The sequence below is a fragment of the Pongo abelii genome, chromosome 3, assembly GCF_028885655.2.
Source record: "Pongo abelii isolate AG06213 chromosome 3, NHGRI_mPonAbe1-v2.0_pri, whole genome shotgun sequence".
Taxonomy (NCBI): Eukaryota; Metazoa; Chordata; class Mammalia; order Primates; family Hominidae; genus Pongo; species Pongo abelii.
Window position 1 is genome coordinate 99,535,868 of NC_071988.2, and position 24,618 is coordinate 99,560,485.

The 24,618-nt window shown below is 40.4% G+C and overlaps 1 protein-coding gene across 5 annotated transcripts in view; it reads left to right on the forward strand.

Moving 5' to 3' along the window:
* FRAS1 (Fraser extracellular matrix complex subunit 1) overlaps window positions 1–24,618 on the forward strand; it is a 477,046-nt gene that overhangs the window by 236,500 nt on the left and 215,928 nt on the right. For all 5 annotated transcript variants that reach the window (XM_054554107.2, XM_054554103.2, XM_054554105.2 and 2 more), the window contains 4 exons: window positions 1,382–1,525; window positions 12,852–12,992; window positions 14,628–14,768; window positions 16,058–16,234. In XM_054554107.2, coding sequence (XP_054410082.1) covers window positions 1,382–1,525; window positions 12,852–12,992; window positions 14,628–14,768; window positions 16,058–16,234 — 603 coding nt within the window. The remainder of the gene's footprint in view (window positions 1–1,381; window positions 1,526–12,851; window positions 12,993–14,627; window positions 14,769–16,057; window positions 16,235–24,618) is intronic.

Genomic DNA, 24,618 nt, shown 5'->3' on the forward strand with positions numbered 1-24,618 from the left:
TGTCTGTCTTGCGTGAGCTCATTTATGACTTCACATGGTAATTAGGATAAAAATCCTAATTTCTTTCCTTGGTCTCCAAGGTCAAATTTGACCAGGCCTCTGCCTATGGCTGCAGCCATGAATCATGCCATGGCTCCCCACTGTGCCTCACCAACTCCAGCCACAGGGGCAGCCCTCAATTTCCCCAAACACATGTGCTCCTTCCCTCCTTGAGAGCTGCTGGTGATGGTCCAACTCCCTGTGGCTGGCTGCCTCTCATCCTTTTGATCTATAGTTAGTCCCCACCACCCCCACCACTGTTACTCTTTATTGCAGAGCCCTTTTTAGCACTTAATGCAATTCGTAATCATCCCTACCTTTTTTGGGGAGAAAAAGTGTCTGAAATTAGGAATTGCTTATGCAATTTGGAACAGAAAAGACAGAACTGGATCTCGAGGTTTGCGAGGCAGATATCCTTCCTTCTGCCTCCAAAGGGATGCCTACTTGAATTACTAAGGTAGGGGTACCAAGCTGCTTGCAAGCAGCAAGGCATTCATTCTACCTACCAGTTTTGGTCAGAATCAGTGCCTCTGCAAACTAGTTGGTGCTCCATTGTGAAGGAAACCTTTTAAGAATTAGGATGTATTAACAAAAGCATAGTAGGGGTTAGCTATACAGCTAGCCAAATTTGAAAAAATTCAGTTATTCAGAATAGGTCCTTCTGCAGACGTGCTAAGGTGAAGAGTGAGCTTGAAGAGTAATCAAGAAAAATCAAATGCTGAAGAGGAGAACATTTTAAAATCTTAAAGGAGCAAGTTATAGTAAGAAATTCAAGGTATAAGAGAAAAGCAAGCTTTGTGAGTTCTTAAGACACATGTGTAGGACAGATAATACTGGGGGGAAAGAGACAGAAAGGCAAAGAATGATAGACGTCAAGTAGGACTGGGTCCTCAGAAGGTTGAATCTGGGACTAGAGTCCAAGGTATCCCTCCTCAGCTGATTCTGATGGTGCTGCAGGTGGGAGGTGGTGATCCTGTGGACACTCTGTGGTGTGATTACAAAAGGCAAGGCGGTGGAGGACCATCTGATTTCATTAACCAGTCTATCTTTCTCTAGAAAGTTACGATTTCCTTTTCTGTAAATCCCATTTCTCAAAAGCCTCTGATTTCCTCTTCTGAATCTCTTAGCGATACTTTACTGAAGTTGTACTTCTGGCCCACAGAAACAGTTTCTTGAAGAAGAGGGTGTTGTGTTTGTCCTGAGGTGTACAGGTGTCAATAGCAGTTTAGGAACTAAGGAACCAACTGATATCCTCCTTGTGAATTCTAAAACATTTAAAAAAAAAATGATGACCAGTCCTTTCTGCTATAGATTACTCACTGATTTTGCTGTTTGTCTGCAGTCTGCCATGAGTCCTGTGCAGGTTGCTGGGGCCCAACGGAGAAGCACTGCTTGGCCTGCAGAGATCCCCTCCACGTGCTGAGAGACGGCGGCTGTGACAGCAGCTGTGGAAAAGGCTTCTACAACAGGCAGGGCACCTGTAGCGGTGAGTGCTGGGTTGCGATGCCAACGTATCCTTCTTTCCTTTTTCTCTTCCAGCATCCCTTGTATTCAAATCATAGCACATTACCAATGTTTCTTTTACTTAACATATATGTGAATAGCTGCTGAGATTAATCTTTGATTTAGATGTGTATAACACACTTTCCACCGGTGGGATTCCTCTTAATTGCCCCACCAGTCTGCTAGGGTTGGGGTGCTCATTCCAGCCTTGTCCTGCAGATGAAGATAGTGAGGCCCAGGTGGCCTGCTCAAGACCCACAGCTGGAGGGAAAGGAGCTAGGCTCCCACCCAGGCTTTCCTTTCCCCAAATCTCAAACTTTCTATCAACACCAGACTGCCTTCCAAAGGTACATGGGGACAAAGAGACTATTAGGCCAGCTGAGGGCAGACCCACCTTTGGTGTTGGTGCCACCGACTTAAAGCTGAGCGGTTATTATTCCATTCTACCTTAACATGCATGGCCATAGCAATGAGAGTTAACCCAGCTTAGTGCTTCCTTGAACCAGGCTCAGTTCCAAGTGCTTTATAAACATTAACCCACTGAGAGGCAGGAAAGTCAGGAAGAAAAGCATGGCTTTTGGCACATTAGTCAGTCTCTCTGCATGTCAATACCCACTTGTGAAACAGGGATAATAGTTGCACCTGTGGAAGACACAATAATGGGCTCCCAATGATGCCCTTGTCCTAATCCGTGGAACTGTCGTGTGTTCCCTTGAATGGCAAAGAGGACTCTGTAGGTGTGATTAAGTTAAGGATCTTGATGTGACGATATTATCCTGGATTATCTGGGTGAGCCCCATGTAATCAATCACAAGAGTCCTTATATGAGGGAGGCAACAGAGTCGAGTCAGAAAAGTAGAGTTGAGGACGGGACCAGAGGTCGGAGTGACAGTGAAGCAAGGAAAATGCCATAAGCATGCAGGTGACTTTTAGAATCTGGGAAAAGGCAAGGAAACAGATTCCACCCCTAGAGTGTCCAGGCGAGGAACAGATTCCCCCCTAAAGCTTCCAGAAGGAACTTTGATTCTAGGACTTCTAACTTCTAGAACTATAAGATGATAAGTTTGTGTTGTTTTAAGCCAAAGAGTTTATGGTAATTTGCTACAGCAGCAATAGAAAATGAATACACCCCCAACTCAGAAGGCTGTTGAGAGATCGAGTTAAGATATGCAAAGCACTTAGGATAGTGCCTGGGACATAGTAAGCGTTCTATCAGTGTTTGGTGTTTAATCCTCACAATTTCATGAGGTAGATATAACCATTCTCATTTTCCAGATAGGAAACAGAGAGGGTAAGAAACTTGCTTAAGGTCACACAGCTAATAAGAAGCAGAGTTGGGATTCCAGCTTAGATCTTCTGGCTCTGGGCCTTAACTGCCTGGGAACCACTCTACTGCTCATTATAATGTGGTATTTCCTTATGCACCTCTGCTTATTTTTTTTAATTTTCCTTTTCATTATCCTTTCCCCCTTTCCACTTCTGCAGCTTCTTCTGTGTCTTCTGTCAGTCTTTAGATGAGCTGGCTACCCCTGTGGACATTGCCAGGTCTGCAGGCATCCTGACAGTAAATGGAAGGTTTGAATTGAGTTTACTTTGATGGTCATATCTATAGAGAGGCCAGGAGGACTTTTTTTTTTCATAACTAAGTCCACCAAATCAATAAAAATGTGTAGCTCATAAAACTTTCTTGAGTTGTTGTCCTCATTTTGTTCACTGAGCAGGGCAACAGCAAAAATGAGATGATTTTAGGGACTTGACAGATCCACTTGTCTTAGAGAAGAGAGATAGCCCTTGGGAGCTGCTTGCTTAAAGCTGTGCAGGGATCCATCAGTATAGCCAGTGTGAAAAATCTCACTTGGTATCGATGAGTCATGGGTGGCTTTTGTGTGGATTCAGGAGAGAATAAGGAAAGAAAGGCCAGGCTGCCATTAGGCTGAGCATGTTAATCTTTTTCTGCCAGCATCACTTTCCTGCTCAATTAAGCCAGATGTATTCTCTAAAGGTCGACAGATGTCAAATTTGCACTAATCCAAGGGCCTAAAGGCATTTACCCTTTAAGTCCCCTGGAATGCTGGTTACTGTCACTGATGGAGGAACGGTGACACTGACCTGCCACTGAGACTCTACATTATCTGGATTGAGAAGGCAACTTTTGCTGGAAAAGCGGTGTATTTAAAAAGACGAATAGTTAATGCGAGACTTGAGGCTGTAAGAGGTGGGAATCTGCTTTATCTGTACACATTTTGAAAAGCATCTCAAAGAAACTTCCAGGCACGAGGATGGATCATAGCTGACATTAGTCAACCAATGAATCAACGGATCTACAAGTAATTACTAAACACATGTCATGTGCTTAGCCTGATGCAAGAGTTGGTGATGCCACTGGTGTTGACCAACAGGCCTTTTAATACACAAAACTGGAGCTTACACTTTTTATAAAATTGTTACTATTCTCCAAGTTTGTATCCAAATGACTTCAGAAATGTTCACAGAAATTTGTTCTAAAGCAACAGTGAACCAACTCACTGATTGGTATCGGAATGTTAATTAAGACGTCGGATGCTGATAATGCTGACTTATTTCCATTTCAGATTAATGCTATTCAAGATAAAGACCAGCTGGTGTGGGTTTAATAATTTATAACCTACCAGCCCGTATCTGTAGAAATCTCAAAGTCAAGTGCTTAGAAAAAACCAGCATAGCCTGTTATGAAGGGTGGTATGCCCTGGCTGAAAGATCTTACAGTAACCAGGTTCACCTGTGGTACGTGTATTGCGTTCTACAAATATTAGATATAAAGAGTGGGGCAATTCAAAGGAGGAAACCTCCTCATTCTTTTATCTTTGAAGTATTTATGCCATTATGAAGGGCTTTTCGGGCTGTAGCTAACATAATAAATCAAAGCATAATAAATCAGGTTTCTGTTAGTCATTCCCTCTCTTTTTTTTCCCTTCTCTTTCTTCCCTCCTTTTTTCTTTCTCCGTTTTTTAAATCTTCATTTCTCTTTTGCACCCATGCAACCATTTTTTAAAATCTTTTTATTTTTATGAGCTTATCTAACTGGGTATTTTTATTTTGAGCGCGTATGTATTTAATTTTCTTGAGATGTTACAATGTGCATGCTGTTTCCTTCTTTTCTCACTCAGCAGTACATTTTTAAGATGCACCACGTTGTTCTCTCCCCTAGCCCTTCACTTCTCACTGCTATGTAGCACTCCCTGGTGTGCCCCCGTCATATTACCCATCCACGCTCCCAGTGATGGACTCCCTCCTTTCTCTCCATCTGCATCCCTGAGCACCAGGGAACAGCCTCAAATGTGTTCCTTTGTAAAGCTCTAGAGGGAGTTTCCTGGGATTTATACCCAGGAGCAGAATGGCTGGTTTTTTGACTTTGCATATTCCTCATTTGACCAAGTAGTGCGGGGTTACTTGCCAGAATGGCTGTGCAATCTACATTCCCAAGCATAAGGGTTCACTCATCTCCACATCCTTGCTACCACTTGGCATGATCAAGATTCTGATTTTTTCTGGTTAAGAGGTATAAAGAGTCAACCCATTAAATTTGCCTATTTCTGATGATTAATGAGTTTGAGTATATCTTCAACTCCTGTTGGTCTTGAAGTTTCCTATTCTGTAGATTTCTTTTTAAATGTGCTTTTCCCATTGCTCTACTGGCCTTGCCTCCTTTTATGGAGCTCATTTTATGGAGTTTCCTTGTATGTTATAGATAGTAGCCTTTTTTCAGTTTTAAATATGCAAATTTTCTCACTCTGTTGTCTTTTAACTTTGAATATAACGCCTTTGTTAAACAATAATCTTTGATTCATTATTTTTTGCTTTAAGGTATTTCTTTTGAATTTTTAATAAGACCTTTGCTAAGGTTCAAAAATAAATTAATCTGTCTTCTATTAATTTGATGTTTTATCTTAACTTAGATTGTCGATCCATCTGAAGTCCATATATATATGGGTTTAAGTAGGGTCCCATTTGATTTTTTTCCATTTCACGATCCAGTTTTCCCAACATTATTTAGTAATTCAGCCTAGCCTTCCTTATTTCTCTTTAATGTATATTAAATTTCCATATACACATAGTTCTGTCTGAGCTATAAGATATAGAAATTTCTAGATTTCCATAGTCTAAATTTCTGTTCTTGTACCACTATCAAACTATTTTGTTCATTAATTTCTTTTTTTTATTTTTTTATTTTTATTTTTTATTTTATTTTATTTTATTTTATTTATTTATTATTATTATACTTTAGGTTTTAGGGTACATGTTTGCAATGTGCAGGTTAGTTACATATGTATACATGTGCCATGCTGGTGCACTGCACCCACTAACTCGTCATCTAGCATTAGGTATATCTCCCAATGCTATCCCTCCCCACTCCCCCCACCCCACAACACTCCCCAGAGTGTGATGATCCCCTTCCTGTGTCCATGTGTTCTCATTGTTCAATTCCCACCTATGAGTGAGAATATGCAGTGTTTGGTTTTTTGTTCTTGCGATAGTTTACTGAGAATGATGATTTCCAATTTCATCCATGTCCCTACAAAGGACATGAACTCATCATTTTTTATGGCTGCATAGTATTCCATGGTGTATATGTGCCACATTTTCTTAATCCAGTCTATCATTGTTGGACATTTGGGTTGGTTCCAAGTCTTTGCTATTGTGAATAATGCCGCAATAAACATACGTGTGCATGTGTCTTTATAGCAGCATGATTTATAGTCCTTTGGGTATATACCTAGTAATGGGATGGCTGGGTCAAATGGAATTTCTAGTTCTAGATCCCTGAGGAATCGCCACACTGACTTCCACAAGGGTTGAACTAGTTTACAGTCCCACCAACAGTGTAAAAGTGTTCCTATTTCTCCACATCCTCTCCAGCACCTGTTGTTTCCTGACTTTTTAATGATTGCCATTCTAACTGGTGTGAGATGGTATCTCATTGTGGTTTTCATTTGCATTTCTCTGATGGCCAGTGATGGTGAGCATTTTTTCACGTGTTTTTTGGCTGCATAAATGTCTTCTTTTGTTGTCGGTTCATGTCCTTCGCCCACTTTTTGATGGGGTTGTTTGTTTTTTTCTTGTAAATTTGTTTCAGTTCATTGTAGATTCTGGATATTAGCCCTTTGTCAGATGAGTAGGTTGCAAACATTTTCTCCCATTTTGTAGGTTGCCTGTTCACTCTGATGGTAGTTTCTTTTGCTATGCAGAAGCTCTTGAGTTTAATTAGATCCCATTTGTCAATTTTGGCTTTTGTTGCCATTGCTTTTGGTGTTTTAGACATGAAGTCCTTGCCCATGCCTATGTCCTGAATGGTAATGCCCAGGTTTTCTTCTAGAGTTTTTATGGTTTTAGGTCTAACGTTTAAGTCTTTAATCCATCTTGAATTGATTTTTGTATAAGGTGTAAGGAGGGGATCCAGTTTCAGCTTTCTACGTATGGCTAGCCAGTTTTCCCAGCACCATTTATTAAATAGGGAATCCTTTCCCCATTGCTTGTTTTTGTCAGGTTTGTCAAAGATCAGATAGTTGTAGATATGCGGCGTTATTTCTGAGGGCTCTGTTCTGTTCCATTGATCTATATCTCTGTTTTGGTACCAGTACCATGCTGTTTTGGTTACTGTAGCCTTGTAGTATACTTTGAAGTCAGGTAGTGTGATGCCTCCAGCTTTGTTCTTTTGGCTTAGGATTGACTTGGCGATGCGGGCTCTTTTTTGGTTCCATATGAACTTTGAAGTAGTTTTTTCCAATTCTATGAAGAAAGTCATTGGTAGCTTGATGGGGATGGCATTGAATCTGTAAATTACCTTGGGCATTATGGCCATTTTCACGATATTGATTCTTCCTACCCATGAGCATGGAATGTTCTTCCATTTGTTTGTATCCTCTTTTATTTCCTTGAGCAGTGGTTTGTAGTTCTCCTTGAAGAGGTCCTTCACATTCCTTGTAAGTTGGATTCCTAGGTATTTTATTCTCTTTGAAGCCATTGTGAATGGGAGTTCACTCATGATTTGGCTCTCTGTTTGTCTGTTGTTGGTGTATAAGAATACTTGTGATTTTTGTACATTGATTTTGTATCCTGAGACTTTGCTGAAGTTGCTTATCAGCTTAAGGAGATTTTGGGCTGAGATGATGGGGTTTTCCAGATATACAATCATCTCATCTGCAAACAGGGACAATTTGACTTCCTCTTTTCCTAATTGGATACCCTTTATTTCCTTCTCCTGCCTAATTGCCCTGGCCAGAACTTCCAACACTATGTTGAATAGGACTGGTGAGAGAGGGCATCCCTGTCTTGTGCCAGTTTTCAAAGGGAATGCTTCCAGTTTTTGCCCATTCAGTATGATATTAGCTGTGGGTTTGTCATAGATAGCTCTTATTATTTTGAGATACGTCCCATCAATACCTAATTTATTGAGAGTTTTTAGCATGAAGGATTGTTGAATTTTGTCAAAGGCCTTTTCTGCATCTATTGAGATAATCATGTGGTTTTTGTCTTTGGTTCTTTTTATATGCTGGATTACGTTTATTGATTTGTGTATATTGAACCAGCCTTGCATCCCAGGGATGAAGCCCACTTGATCATGTTGGATAAGCTTTTTGATGTGCTGCTGGATTCGGTTTGCCAGTATTTTATTGAGGATTTTCGCATCAATGTTCATCAAGGATATTGGTCTAAAATTCTCTTTTTTGGTTGTGTCTCTGCCCGGCTTTGGTATCAGGATGATGCTGGCCTCATAAAATGAGTTAGGGAGGATTCCATCTTTTTCTATTGATTGGAATAGTTTCAGAAGGAATGGTACCAGTTCCTCCTTGTACCTCTGGTAGAATTCGGCTGTGAATCCATCTGGTCCTGGACTGTTTTTGGTTGGTAAGCTATTGATTATTGCCACAATTTCAGCTCCTGTTATTGGTCTATTCAGAGATTCAACTTTTTCCTGGTTTAGTCTTGGGAGAGTGTATGTGTCAAGGAATTTATCCATTTCTTCTAGATTTTCTAGTTTATTTGCGTAGACGTGTTTATAGTATTCTCTGATGGTAGTTTGTATTTCTGTGGGATCGGTGGTGATATCCCCTTTATCATTTTTTATTGCATCTATTTGATTCTTCTCTCTTTTTTTCTTTATTAATCTTGCTAGCGGTCTATCAATTTTGTTGATCCTTTCAAAAAACCAGCTCCTGGATTCATTAATTTTTTGAAGGGTTTTTTGTGTCTCTATTTCCTTCAGTTCTGCTCTGATCTCAGTTATTTCTTGTCTTCTGCTAGCTTTTGAATGTGTTTGCTCTTGCTTCTCTAGTTCTTTTAATTGTGATGTTAGGGTGTCAATTTTGGATCTTTCCTGCTTTCTCTTGTGGGCATTTAGTGCTATAAATTTCCCTCTACACACTGCTTTGAATGCATCCCAGAGATTCTGGTATGTTGTGTCTTGGTTCTCATTGGTTTCAAAGAACATCTTTATTTCTGCCTTCTTTTCGTTATGTACCCAGTAGTCATTCAGGAGCAGGTTGTTCAGTTTCCATGTGGTTGAGCAGTTTTGAGTGAGATTCTTAATCCTGAGTTCTAGCTTGATTGCACTGTGATCTGAGAGACAGTTTGTTATAATTTCTGTTCTTTTACATTTACTGAGGAGAGCTTTACTTCCAACTATGCAGTCAATTTTGGAATAGGTGTGGTGTGGTGCTGAAAAAAATGTATATTCTGTTGATTTGGGGTGGAGAGTTCTGTAGATGTCTATTAGGTCCGCTTGGTGCAGAGCTGAGTTCAATTCCTGGGTATCCTTGTTGACTTTCTATCTCATTGATCTGTCTAATGTTGACAGTGGGGTGTTAAAGTCTCCTATTATTAATGTGTGGGAGTCTAAGTCTCTTTGTAGGTCACTCAGGACTTGCTTTATGAATCTGGGTGCTCCTGTGTTGGGTGCATATATATTTAGGATAGTTATGTCTCAATATCTGATTAGGAAAATTCCCTTTCTTTCCTTTTCAAAGTTGACTTAGCTATTCATAAGCTTTAGAGTACATGTACTGAATTCTTAAGAAAACTCAACTGTGGCTGGATGTGGTGGTTCACACCTGTAATCCCAGCACTTTGAAAAGGCCAAGGCGAGAGGATCTCTTGAGCTCAGGAGTTCGAGACCAGGCTGGGCAATATAGTGAGACCTCATCTCTACTAAACATACAAAAAAAAATTAGCCAGGTGTGGTGGTGTGTGCCTGTAGTCCTAGCTCCCCTGGAGGCTGAGGCAGGAGAATCACTTGAGCCTGGGAGATTGAAGTGGCAATGAGCCATGATTGTGCTGCTGCACTCCAGCTTAGGTGACAGAGTGAGACCCTGTAAGAAAGAAAGGAAGGAAGGAAGGAAGGAAGGAAGGAAGGAAGGAAGGAAGGAAGGAAGGAAGGAAGGAAGGAAGGAAGGAAGGAAGGAAGGAAGGAAGGAAGGAAGGAAGGAAGGAAGGAAGGAAGGAAGGAAGGAAGGAAGGAAGGAAGGAAGGAAGGAAGGAGAGAGAAAGAAAGAAAGAAAGAAAAGAAAGAAAGGAAAGAAAGGAAAGAAAAGAAGGAAAGGAAAGAAAGAAAGAAAGAAAGAAGGAAAGAAGGAAAGAAGGAAAGAAAGAAAGAAAGAAAGGCTCAACTGGAATTTGAAGTTACAGATTAGTTTGGGAAGAAATTACATCTTCCTAAGAATTTTATTTAGATTTACAAATTTCCCTCTAGGTATAACTTTAGGTGTATCTTAAAATGTTTGATATGCAATGCTTTTATTGTTGGTCAATTCTAATTTCTAAAAATTGCTGCAATTTTTAATTTCTTGGAAATTACATTTAGCTTTTAGATTACTCACTTCTGCTGAGATGTCATTTCTAGAATTAGAAACCTCAGGAGGTTTTGTGGCATGTGGGAGGGAAGAACGCTTTTCAGATTCATTTTCATTCCTTTGTTCCAGTCCTGAGTTCAGGGGTGATTTTCTTTTTCCCTGATATTAAGGCCATTGCCATAGCCCATTCTCTTATTCTACACATTTGCCTGTGAACAGATGCTGAATTCTCCAGGATGCGAAATGGGACATTTGGCCCCATCATTTAGCTTCTTTTTTCTTATGTTCTCAAAATATTTTTCAGGAGGTTAGCAGGGTGTAGATGGATTAAGGGAACAGACAGAATAAATCTCAGCAGTTCTCTATTTTTGAAACATTCATTCTCTGTAGCAGGAAGGTTTGCTTTGTTTATTTTTAAAGACATTAGCCAACCAGCATAGAAAAGATTAAGTCACAGACTTGCCTGTGACTGCACTCTCCCTCACCTCCGTCCACCCTTCATAAGGAGGCCTTTCTCTGCTCTGTTCAAAGCCAGTCTCTCAATTGTACTTTTGAATATGCATCCCTCTTTTCTCTGAGATATTCTTTCAGCAATCATTCAAACTTTTCTTTTTAAAAAATTCTTTCCAGGTTCTATAATTGCCTTGATTTTTTACAATATAAGAAAGACAAAACAACCTTTTCCCCTTTCAATTCTTTGTTTCCCTGTTGCCTTCCGTTCTCAGCCTGGGTCTTTTAAAGAAACAGTTTATAATCATGGCCTTAACTTTCATTTGGTCTAATGACTCCACTGAAATGTGTGGCAAAGGACACCCACAGCCTGGTTCCTAAGCGTAGTGAAACTTTTCAGATATTATTTGTCGTCTCTGCACCTGTCATGACTTTCTTTTGGAAATCTATTTCCTCCCTTGGCTTCTCAGTCACCATGCTCTTTTTTCTCTCCCTTATCTTTGGATCATTTCTTCTTGGTCACCTGTACTAGTTTTTTTTTCGTCTTCTTTTCTTAAATGCTGATGCTACCCAGGTCCTTGCCTACTTCTGTCTTATCCTGCATACTTTTCCTGAATCACTCAACTAATTTTTAGTTTCAACAATTGCTTGTATGTGATGACCCCATACCTCTCCCCCGAGCTCCAGAACCATAAGTTACATTGCTCCCTGGATTATGCATGTTCCAAACTGAGCTCATGGCACTCCCCCACACCTATTCTCTTTCTTGTACTCTGTGAGCGACATCACTTGTCCCCCAAGACAGACCCCTGGAAGCTATGTGAGATGGTTTTTTCTTCACTGCTCTCAAATCTCTCACAACCTCCATGGTTCTAATTCAACCCCTAATCATCTTGATTCATGCTCCTTGCCATGGTCTTCCAATGCGGTTTCCAACTCTCCTCTTCACCCTCCAAACTGAGGCCAAAATGATCTTTCTTAGACACAAATATAGCCATGTTTCTACTGTGTTTAGAACTGCAGGGGTTCAAACTCATTGCCTTTCCTAGGATGAAAATCTAGACAACAGAGTCAGGCCATAGGTTTCTATAATCTGGACTTCCCATTTTTGCAGCCAAATGAAACTACTGTTTTCCTGGGCAGCCGAGTCTCCTCCCAGGTTCTGAGCCTTGGCTTACTTTGCTGCCTCAGCCTGGAGTACATTCCCCTCAGCCTGATGTGGTCCTACTGCTTCCTAAGACAATGCTCAATGGTCGCTCCTCTATGAATGCTTTCATGACTTTTCCACCTCTTACCCCCACCCTCACATTTTTTTTTTTTAGTTTTCATTGTGCCTATATAGATTGATCTGAGTGATATTTTAAATATTTCCAATATTGTCTATTTCTTTTCCTGTATTAGACTACTAAACTACTTAAAGTGAAAACTAAGTTGATTTGGTTTTTGTGTTTCTAACCCCAGCACAAGACCTGACACAGACCTTAGCAGGTGTTTTAGGGGATAAATGAATAAGTGAATGAGATCCTGAAAGACTGTGTGAAGTTCAGCAATTTTAACGTAATTTTAGTAGCATGACCTTGCTTAGTAGAATCTTGACTTTCTGAATTCTCTCTCTAAGTAGGGTAGAATAAAGGATAAAATATGTGGTACATACTTATGCTAAAAAACTTTATTATTTATCTGAAATTCAAATTTTATGGAGTGTCTGATATTTTTATTTGATAAACCTGGCAACCGCACGTCTAAGTCCATTTTAACTTTAAACCTCATATTAAGTTGGTTACACTGGTGGGTGTGCCTGAGAGTTTTTGCTATGCTTAGTTCAATGAGTAATTCTTCAATTCTCTTTCAACTGTGAAAACAAAAAGCACAGAGTCCGATGAAATGTTGGAATCAAGGAAACAGAATTTTGCTGAGCAGCCAGAAAATGAGATTATGATATTGATACCCATTGTGGATATTGTAAAGAATAGACTTCACTGCTTCTTTTGCTCACTATTGCCTTTCTCTGATGGGTTTTTTGCCTGCCCTTAGCTTGTGACCAATCCTGTGACAGTTGTGGCCCCAGTAGCCCCAGGTGTCTTACCTGTCCTGAGAAGACAGTGCTGCATGATGGGAAATGCATGTCTGAATGCCCTGACGGGTACTATGCTGATGCCACTGGCAGGTGCAAAGGTAAGAGATGGGTCACCATCATCATCATCAAAAAGTATTGAGTACATGTTTGATTATACTTGGTGTTATATGTCGCTAATTTGGGAACTCGAGTGTATGATGGGAAAGCATTACTTTAAAAGATAGCTTTTTTCATTACGAAGCCAATGTGTATTTGATATGGGAGTGGGAGATATGGGTGGATGCTGGGGGACTAGAGTGCTTTCATGAAGGGCTTATGCATATTAATCATCATTAGAGTTCATTTGGTCCTTTTGAAATGCCCAAGACATCTTTAACATACAGTCCTTGTTTACTTGTAAACCATCACTAACTTAGGTTGCAGATGTAACAGAATAATTTCTTATATGACATAGGTCATATATTGGCAACTACAACACACCACAAAAATAAAATTAAAAAGTTAAACCAAGTTTGATAGCTAGTAAAGCTAAAGTCTGTATCCACTGGAGACTTGTTTTTGTGTGCTACTTATATATTGTTTCTTTCAGACCTATACAGCCTAAACTATGAGACATATCCATTTGAGACTTTATAAATTTCTACCTTATGTATGCCTGACTTGTGTCTTTCCTCACAGGTAACTCTGAGAACTTCTTGTTGCCTAGGACATCTTGATCTCCCCTCCTCTCTGAAACATATGCCCACATCCTCACGTCTACCTACTGTCTGTTAGTGCAGGGTGTTTAGACCCATCCCAACATCTCTCCTTAGCAGCTTCCCCTTTGCCTGCCAACCCCTTTACTCGCCCAGTGTTCACCACCTTTCCTCTGTGTCCTGCCCCCACATTCTCATCCTATCTCTACCCACCACCCCCAACTCCTGACCATGGTCCTGTAGAACCTTCTTCCCATATCTCACTCCTGACCCCAGCCCTGCTAGAGGCTCAGCCAGGCCATGCCACCAGTACCTGTCCCTTAGAGTCAGAGATGTCCCCAGGGTCAAAGCAGGGGACATGTGTTCCTGACATTGTCATATGTTGTGGTCAGAGTCATTACTGTAATTGTTACTTAAAATCCTAGAATGTCAAAGCTGGAAATATCTTAAATGATCATTTAGTCCAACCTTTCACTGTGCTCATGCCAAGAAAACTAGGCCAGGAGAGACCCAGGCTTGACTGAGGGCATTGAAGAATTGGTGGAGAAACTGCTCAAAATGCCAGTGCTTCCAACGCTCTGACCCATGGCCTTTCCACTCTAATCCATTTAGGCAGTGTGAGGTTTAGGTCCAGACAGACCTAGGGCTAAATCCCAGCCCTGCTATGAATAAAGCATGTCATCGTGGGTAAATTTTTGAACTTCCAAGACCTCAGTCTCCTCATCTATCAAATGTAGTTAATAATGCCTACCTCATAATGTTGTTAGGAAAATTAAAAGTGACAATGTGTAGAAAGTGCTTAGTACAAACACTAAATAAAGGGTAGCTAATAAGCAATATGTAGAGCATGGCTAAATGGTGGGTAAACGGCCATGTGGGCATTTCTGGCAGTGTAACCAGCTCCTAACACATTTTCCCCTTGGTTTGGTGTGACATCCACAGGGGACTAAGAGTCCTAGGCTTGCGAAGCCCAGCCAGGAAGTGGGCGCTTTATTCACCCATGTCCCATGGTGTTCTCCCTCTCACTCTCTTCCTCAGTTTGTCATAACTCATGTGCCAGCTGCTCTGGGCCCACAGCCTCTCACTGTACAGCCTGCAGTCCCCCCAAGGCTCTGCGTCAAGGCCACTGTCTGCCCCGCTGTGGAGAGGGCTTCTACTCTGACCACAGAGTCTGCAAAGGTATCGTTGGTGTCACCATCATTCTTGAGAGGCTATCCCACAAGAACATAGATTTACTTTTTTTCAATAATATAACTTTCCAGTGTAACTTTTCTTCTAGTGTTTCTTTTATGGCTATCCATACATTATATGCATTTTTCAGTACAATAGTTTTGCAAAGGGTTAATCTGAAAAAATTTTATTTGAAAATTTGTGAAGACAAAGCGTTATGTTTTTTTTTCTGGCTGTTTTTAGAGGGAATATTAAATTAAACAAACTAGAACTCTTATTTCCTCCTTTCTCTGCTCTCTTACCTTTGCTAATGTTTTTCTTAGACTTCATTTTGTTTTTCCCTAAAGAATTTCTTTTTGGTAATGATACTGCTGAGCAAACTGAGAGTCACTAGCGATGCCTCTGGGCTCAGTGAAATGGAAAAATCTTGAATAGCTGTTTACCATAAAGGCTTTGGGCTGCTTGGGAGGGCAATATCATTTAAGCATTTTGAAACTAGAATATTGGGAACAAACACTTTATTTAAGTGAAATAAATGTATATTTATACATCAGAATTAAGTGAAATCAATGTATATTTATTTGTACATCAGGCACCTTAGAACACAGTTTGAGAATAGTTACAAGAACAACGTGTTTGAAACAGGAAAGCTGCAACAACTGTTTCGGAAGAGAATTTAGAGAATCTTAAACAACAGGAGAGTTAATTGTATTCAAATGTGGGCACCAGATAGTTTGACTACCTTATTTGGCTTTGCTTTTCACCGGTAGCCAGGGTAAGCAAAATACTGTCTAGAAAAGCAGGCTTTACCCAGAAAAATTCTAAGAGGAATTTGTTGCCTGGACCCCTATGTAGTTAGTGGGTGTTGGATGACTCATGGGTAATAACACAACCACCATTTTTGCAAAAGATACAGTAATGGCCTCCCTATGAATGGTTCTAAAAATCTACAATAAAAACCAAGGGCATAATGTTAAATCATCATTTAGCGAGGGTGTTTCTCTGGAGAACCAAGCCAATATTGTCCAGTTTGCTGTTTTTGCTCGTTTGTTTTTTTTGTTGTTGTTGTCTAGCCCGACAGCCCTATGGGACCTGGGAGATGTGACTGGTTAACACCACCTCTCACTGTTCCTTTCACAAACATTATTGTCACTCTGTGCTTTGTATAGAACATTAGAAAAATAATATGCTGAAAGGCTGCATTTGGTGAACTTTTCTAAGTGGGTTTGATTTAATGAAAGATTTGCAACATATGTTTGATCCTTAGATTATTTTCTGCATTTTATTTCCATTTGCAGCCTGTCACTCCTCTTGCCTGACTTGTATGGGTCCCGCGCCCTCTCACTGTACTGCATGTAAGAAGCCAGAGGAAGGACTGCAAGTGGGGCAGCTGTCTGGGGCGGGCATCCCCTCTGGCAAGTGTCTAGCCCAGTGTAGAGCCCATTTTTACTTGGAGAGCACTGGCATATGTGAAGGTAAGCATGGTTTGAGAAAGTGTTAGGTAGCCTCTGGGCTTACCTCTCGAGAGAGCCTGTGAAGTGGGACCAAAGCCAGGAAGACCTATGTTTCATTTTAGAATGGTTCCTAGATGCTTGTGAATAAAGCAGGAGACCAACGTGCAAAAGAGTAGCCCCCACCAATAGCCTCCCTCCCTTTGTGAACCATAGATGATCTTAAAGAGCTAATCCCTTCCACTCCACCTTTCCCAAGGTTCCATTCACAGAAGTCCCAGAGAGAAATTCTTTCAGGGACCACTATGTATAGTTACAAAAGACTCAGAGCTCATTGTAGAATTTCATTTGTTATTTCTTCTAATTTGCTACTCTGAATATGAATTGGTCCCTTCAGGGCAAAATCTGGACTTCTGTCAAAATTTAGAAGTGATTTCTGCTGTTTGTCTTGGCATATCATCTACAGAGAATTGATGACATCCTGAATAAATAATTTGACTCAATAGCCCGCCATCTATGAGTGGTTGAGGAGATGAAAGGGAAGGGTATAGTTTCCTTTCTGTTCCCACAAGTAGCTGCCTTGCTGTTGGGTGAATAGTTTGACTCTAAAGCTACCCCAAAAAAAAATCGTTAATTTATATTTTTCATTGTAAACGTATGTTCATTAAAAAAATTTTATAATACACCCACTGTCTAAACCCAATTGCCTGTTCCATTTTGTTATGATATCTGAGTCTTTTTTCATATTAATAGCTTTGTGTGTTTATATTTGTAACGTAACAGTAAGCATGCTGCAAATTCAGTTTTGTATCCTTCAAGTCTACTCACTGAAGTGGCTTCCAATTCAATATACCCTCACAGTGAAATGTGGGTTTCAAGACTAGGTTAAAAGATTTCAGGCACAAGGTGTCATATGGCACAGCAGGAAGGATGCAGAATTGAAATGCAGAGACCCAGGGCCAGACACTTAACCTCTCTAAGTGTTTGCATTCACAGTGTTAAAATAGGCTGACACGTAGCCTTTTTGCCGGGCTCAAAGATGGTTAGGAGTGTCAAAGTGGCCGGTAAATTATAAAGCCCTCCTGCTCCGTGGGTGCAAACCTCCATCCATGTACTCAGGTGTCCTGGAACATGATGCAGAAGCCCCTGCTCCCCGGGTGGTTCCAGACTCCAGGGGATTTTCATGGTGCCCAGAAATTGAAGGGAAGGTCACCACTTTCCAGACATCCTGGTTTCTACCCATATATGCATTGCCCGACCTCTCTGTGGCCATTTAGACTCCTGCGGCTCTGTTTTTATAACCGCTTGTGGAATATGGGCATCATTGTTGCTGCCTAGTCCCAGTGCCGTCCCAAGGCACACGCCACATAGCCTTCCCCTGTGGTCTGGTTACTTCCAGGTGCCGAAGTGGAGGGTGATGTGGCTTTTTCCTTAGGGACCCCACAGACTCCGGTGGGAGGAGAGGTGCTGGGGAGCAAGGGGCGGAAAAAAGCATTTTTCTCCTCTGTTTAATTGCTTCTCCGTTCTCTTCCGTGGGTTTAGGTTTGCCAGACAAGCTTCCTCCACCACTTCCGCTTTCTGGCAAAACCTATATCCCCTAAAGAAAATTATTATAGTGCCTAGCCCTGCTTGATGTGAGGAAAGTACAAGGAGAAAATAGAAAGAGAAAGCATAACTTCTCTCTCCCTCCCTGCTTCTCTCTCTCTCTCTCTCTCTCCCGCATTTTACAGAAGTGTTTTTTGATTTGCTGGAATCTGTGAAACTAGTCTGCGTAGTTTTACACAGCCTTGAACTGTGCATCCTGAGGTTTTTAGTGGAAACCACAGAGGAATTAGACCTCCAGGAACACCAGTCTTTCCAAGAATTCAGAGAGATGCCACGTGAGACCCCTGGCTTTTGTGGCACACAGGTTGAAAGTAGAGAAGCTAGAAAAGCCCACAGGAAATTCCTCACTGTAGCCTGATGATTCTGGTTCTCCCGCTGGTACAGTGCTCACATGAAAAATCAAAGTGACATCTTCCTAGACCACTCAGCTCAGTTAGGTGCTTCTGACAATTTTGAGCACCACATTAAACATTCAAAAATGGGGAATTCCGAGTGCGTTCAGAAATAGTTAGAATTGTAAATAAATAAAAATTAGAGTGACCAGGGTTTTTTAGCCCAGAAAATAATATCACCATTTATTTGATACCAACCATGAGCCAGGCACTGTGAGAAGTGCCTTACTGGTTTTGCTCACTTAGTCTCAATGCCACCCTTATGGGGTCAGTAGGACAACTGTTGTCCAGGAGCAGAAACTGAGGCTTGAGGAAGTTGAGGTTGTGATGTGCTCAAAGTCATGTAGCCAGCACAGAGTAGAATCCAGTGCGAATCTAAGTCCAGTATCCAGTATCCGTGCTACAAACCATCACACTACTGTATTCCAGTGGCTGAAGAGTTCAAGGTGGTACAGCTCCTAGTCTCCATTCCATACAGGAGAGAAGCACAGCATACTAATGCTTCAGGATTAGAGCATCTTACATTTAAGAAAACATCCTTGACAAAGGGAAGGTTTCTGGGAAACCCTTTATACAGGCACCTTTAAAAAGATTAGAATCTGACTTGGTGCGGTGGCTCACACCTGTAATCCCAGCACTTTGGGAGGCCAAGGCAGGTGGATCACCTGAGATCTGGAGTTTGAGACCAGCTTGGCCAACATGGTGAAACCCCATCTCTACTAAAAATACAAAAAATTAGCTGGGCGTGGTGGCGCATGCCTGTAGTCCCAGCTACTTGGGAGGCTGAGGCAGGAGAATTGCTTGAACTCAGGGGGCGGGGATTGCAGTGAGCTGAGATCACACCATTGCTCTCCAGCCTGGAGTTAACAAAACTTCGTCAAAAAAAAAAAAAGAAAGAAAAGGTTAGAATCTAATTCTGCCAGAATGGTTTAATTGTGGTCCCATGTGAAAGGACTGAATTGACCTCTTGAGTCCCTTGTAGCCCTGTGACTTTATGCTCGTTAACATAATATTATTAGGTATCATACATATAGCTCTCTACTCACGTTTATTAGCAAATCCCTGTGCAGTCTCACTAGGTAGGTTGTTGTACTCAATTTACAAGTGATGAGAATGTGGCAGAAAGAGGTTAATTGAGTTGCCTGAGATTCCATTGGGAAACTGAGCACAACTACCAATTGTTTCCAACCTTACCTGAGTGTTATGTGTGCTGATTGATGTATTTCCTGTCAGTCATCCCATATCTCTGGAAACCTTTCTGCTTTCCCATAATCTGTTCTGTTTTCAATTCTGCTGAAGTGCTGTCTATGAATCAGGCCTGGGAGTCCTATGAGATTGCACTGGGCTCTTCTTCCCACATCTTCCCAGAAATATCCTTGCCTCTCTGCAGAATATTAAAAAGGTTAGATGGGCGTTGTGTGTACGTGTGTGCGTGTGAGTGTGTGCGCACATATGCACTATTGAGGGTTTCTTTTATAGCACCTTTAGTTTCAAATGCTTTCTGTAAGGAAGAGAGAAACAACTGTTTTCTAGAACTCTCCTTCTTCCTTTCTTTGAGACTACCGGACAGAGTGATTAGACTATTACTGCAGCTAATAAAAGCGAGAGACAGATTCGTTATAGGAAGAAGCAATTTACTTAGACACTGAAGTGGTGTCAGAAGTTATCATAAAAGTTTTTACTTTGAGCCACACAACAAACCCTAGTGCAGGATGAAAAAACAATACTACAGATATTTGACTAAAATCTGAGTCTGTGATGAGAGGACAAAAAAATTTAAAATTAACAGTGATCAAAAGTAACACTACTTATTGGAAGCTGGAGGACAGTCTGTCTTTATTCATTCCTCCGGCAAATGTTTGTTGAGTGTCTCCCAGGTGCCAGGCATTTCTAGGCACTGCGAATATACTAGCAAATGGGTCAAATGAAAAGTCCTTTTCTCATGGAACTTATATTTTAGTGAGAGAAACAGATAATAAATAAGAATGAATGAATGAATAACAGTAGCAGCAACAAAACCCATGGATGCTGGTCTGTGCTTGGAAGCCCCCAGCAAGATAATGGAGGAGAGAGGAATGGGCCAATGTGGCTAGAAAGCAGAAGAGCTCTGGTAATATGGGGATGGCCACTTGTATGCATTTGTCCTGTGCTTTGGCTCATCAAAAAAAAAATGAACTGGGTGCTTCAGAAAGCAGAACTTTGACTTCATGTTTCTTTTTCCGCTAGGCCTCTATGTTTCCAAAGTGTGGCTAGAATTGCTGGCACAAAAGAGGGTTTGTTGCTAATTGTAAAAGATTGGAGACATTTTCAATGATCAATCCTAATTGTGCACATTTATTAAATATTACTACTGAGTATTAGCAAAAAGAATTGTAGTAATTTCATCAAGTTGATCTCACCAGTTTAGCTGAGTGTTTGCTAGCACTGATAGATTCAAGTAACTTCATAAAAAAGCAAGCCCAAACCCAAGAAATACACATCAGCCCCCTGCACAAAAAAACTAAACAAATTACAACAAATTAATAAAAACCTGCGTCCTCCAAAACAACATCAGAAAAACATTTTTTACTTTTTTATCAGTCTTCCTTCACTGATTCCCATGCCTCTGTGGGTGTGAATCTAGATGACTTCTGCAGGGGGAACCAAGTAAAGAATGATTTAGCAATGAGGGATCCTGGGTTCTAATATAGGACATAGTTGCCCAGAACTTATTTACTTACTTTCTTTTCATTTAAGCTCAGATTCCTTTTTTTTTTTTTTTGCATGTCACACTAGAGCTTTACAATTTAATTTCAGGCCAGGCCGTCCAATTAATAATGCAGCTCAGTCGCCATTAAACAATTTGGCAGTGGTGACTGAGACTGGATATGAACATGGCCAGGATGATTAGATTAGCCATGTAATTGCCCCAATTCTGTGGTAAATTAATAATGGAGTCTTTCAATTTCCATGCAGTTCAGCATGAGGATTAAATATAATTTTGAAGACATTACAAGTTTTTATTTAAAAAATGAACTCTGTACAACAATAATGAGTTTTACTTACACATTGTCTAATTTATTATCTCAGAAGAAACACAGTGTTTTAAGAAAGAATGCAGAGATAATAAACATCACAGCAGTCCCATCCCTGCCTTTTCATTGTACTTAGATTGGTGATGGAGCTTTGGTCAGGGATTTATCAGGGGAATTTCAGCAACTAAATGTTTCCAGCCTCCTAGGGCTGGGTCTTACCGCACAGAGCAAAATTGCACAAAATTGCTACAGGTTTAGTATCAGTTTTTAAAAAAATGATTCACCAGTTATTTTGGTCAATTAATTAACTTGGTTTAGGTGAATGGGAAGAAATAAAGCATGCTCTGTGTATTTTGATCATTTAGTTGTTGCTAAGACTCACCAAAGGCCTCAAGGCAAACAGTTTTAATTAAAGAAATATGTGGGCAGGAATCTGCCTGCACAGCTTAAGAGTACATTACCGTTTATGAAGTTGGAATTCTCTTACATTAATTGGATTAAGCATATGGAATCTATATTAAGCAATGCCTTTTAATGTAGTCCCTAGAATGCTGACATGCGCTATACAAATAGGTGCCTTCTGGTAATGTTCAGTCTTCTTCACTTTCCCCTTCTTGCTTTTATAGCATGGGTGTGCCAGGCTTTGGGGATAGAAAGATGAAAAAACTACAAGCCATGCCTGAAGGAAAGCATGATCAACTAGGAGAGACTGATGTCTAAGCAAATAATTAAAAGAGCGTGACACATGCCGTAATAGCAGTAGTCACAAGGGACCAAAATAGCACAAAGTAGACGGGCTCTGTCTAGGAGGGAAGGTAGTGAGGAAAGATTTGTAGAGGGAAAACTTTCCATGATTAAGCCTTTGAAGGATTAATGGGAGTTCACCAGGTGAAGAAGGCGAGAAAGGGCATTCTAGGCCAAGAAAACAGTAAGTGCAAAGGCGTATTTGGAGAAGTACAACGTGTTTGGTATTCTTACAGTATAAAGTCCAAAAGAAGAATTGTGTAGAATGACACGAGATGCAGGGTGTGTGTAGGACATTACATGAAGTACTTTATGTGCCGTGCTAAGGAGTTTAGAGTTCACACTGTTGTTACTGGTAAACTATTAAAAGATTTTAAGTACGGAAAAAATTTGGTCAATTCAGATTTTATAAAGATCTGTCTGGTGGATGTGTGGCAGATAAGTAGGCAGAAACAGGGTAGGGCTGGTTAGGAAGCTGCTGCACTAACCCAAGTCATGAATGATGTTGAAGATCCTTATTAAGGGGCTGTGGGAAGGTGGGATAGATTTGACAGAAATTTAGGAAGTAAAATCAACAGAGCTTAAATGGGTTGTGGTGATAGAAAAGTAAAAGTGTAGGGTAACTCCAAGGTTTCAGCATGAGTAACTTGGTGAAAGGTGGAGCTACCAAGTGAGATAGGGAATACAAAAGAAATAGCAGGTAGGGGAGTAGAACGTGGGGTTGGGGATAGATAGTGAGTAAAGTTTCGGACTGATGTCCACAATTTACATTAAGTGCATATGGGATGAACTTAGAAGTAGATGCAGAGTAGTATTTTGGAAGTGAGAAATATGAGATACTTTTGAAACAACCAAGAAAAGATATCTCCTAGATAGTAGATTTATGTGATCAGAGTTCAGGATAAAGGCCAAAGCTGTACACATAAATTTAGGACTTACCAGCATGGAGGTCATCATTAAATCTATGGAAAAGTTTGCCCAAGAGTAAGAAAAGGAAGGATAAAGGGTGGAACTGGGGGAAGCTTCAATATTTATGAGGTGGTTAGAGAAAGAGGCTGAAAGAAATTTTCAAAGGCAGAAGAATTAGATAAGTATGATGCCAATGCTTCCATCCATCTATCCACCCCGCCACACACCTACCTGGCCATCCATTTAGTCAGCAGAAATTCATTTATTGAGAATTTATGACATGACAGGGACAAGGAACTGTGATGGCACTGCAGGGATCATAGAGATGAAAAAGACATGATTTTTACTCTTAAAGAATTTCTAATCTAGTCAGAATGAGAGACTGGGGATGTTAAATCATGTTCATTTAAAAAAAGAAAACACAAAAAGACTGAGCACAGTGGCTGACACCTACAATCCCAGTGGTTTGGGAGGCTGAGATAGGATTGCTGGAGGCCTGAAGTTTGAGGCTTCAGAAGTCTATGATCATGCTGCTGAACTCCAGCCTGGGTGACAGAGCAAGACCCTTTCACCAAGAAAAAACAAAAAACACAAAGTAACGAGAAGAAGGAAAAGGAGGGTGAGGGTAAGGGGGAGATCAATTTTGATTAACTTTACTCATTTCAATTTTTAGCCCTTATCACAGTACTCCCATTGTGAGTCTAGAGGATTTTGATATCTACATCATATTTTGAAAGACGCACCCCCCCTAAAAATTTGTTTTTGACATGAAAAGTCAGGAAATTTTGTATGATATGAAAGTAGGGACACTTTATCACTTTTCCTGTATCATTGAAAAGAAAAACAATAGTAGTATCGGTTGTTTGAAATATACATGGCAAATAGAATGAATAAAAATTGATATGTTTAATTATTTTAGGTACAGTTTTTGCTGAAGTCATGTTGACTGGACTTTATAGTCATCTAAAGACAATTTTTAGTGCTTAAGCAGCTCACTTACGCTTTTTCAGAACTATACATACTTAGCCATCAACTGGAAAGCCAGTCTCTAAAAATGTAGTATTGCATGGAGGAATTATTCATAGAACTTCTTTCAGATATCTCCCATATACGCTCTGTAATGGGTTCAGTCTTCCTTGAAGGATTTTAGACTTCAGACAGAACTCCTGCTATGAAATCAGCTTCCATAGAATGATTAAGCCTCATATAAGTCACTGAAATAGTGTCGATATTTCCAAAACCAGCACGGAATTGAAATTTCATGACTTTTTTTTAAAGGATGCAGATGTTAATGCCTGTACTTGCAGAAACAGAGCATTATAGAGAAAAAAGATACTTTAAGAGGATCGTCATCCAGCGTATTCTTTTCCCTCTGTACCCACAGCAACTAACCAGTTCATTATCTAGTTAGTTCTTAAACATTTCCAGTGAAGTCTTCTGAAGACTGTCATGGCAATGTTCGTTGGAGCTTATTTCTAAAATCTAGTGGATGCAAAGGGACTTTCTTCTGGACTTCTTGGCCCACGAGCCTTTCAACTTGTTTGTCTTCTTTACTTTCCTGTTGTACATAATTGAAAAATAACCTCTGTGCACATTGAGTAAGGCTATTAAATTCATTTTGTGACCAAATGAAATGAAATGTTTGTACTCATAATGCATTAATTAATCTTTCTCCAGTTTTCAATTCCACAGTGATACACTTTGATTTCCTATTTATTAAGGAGGTATAACAGGAAGAGCTAGG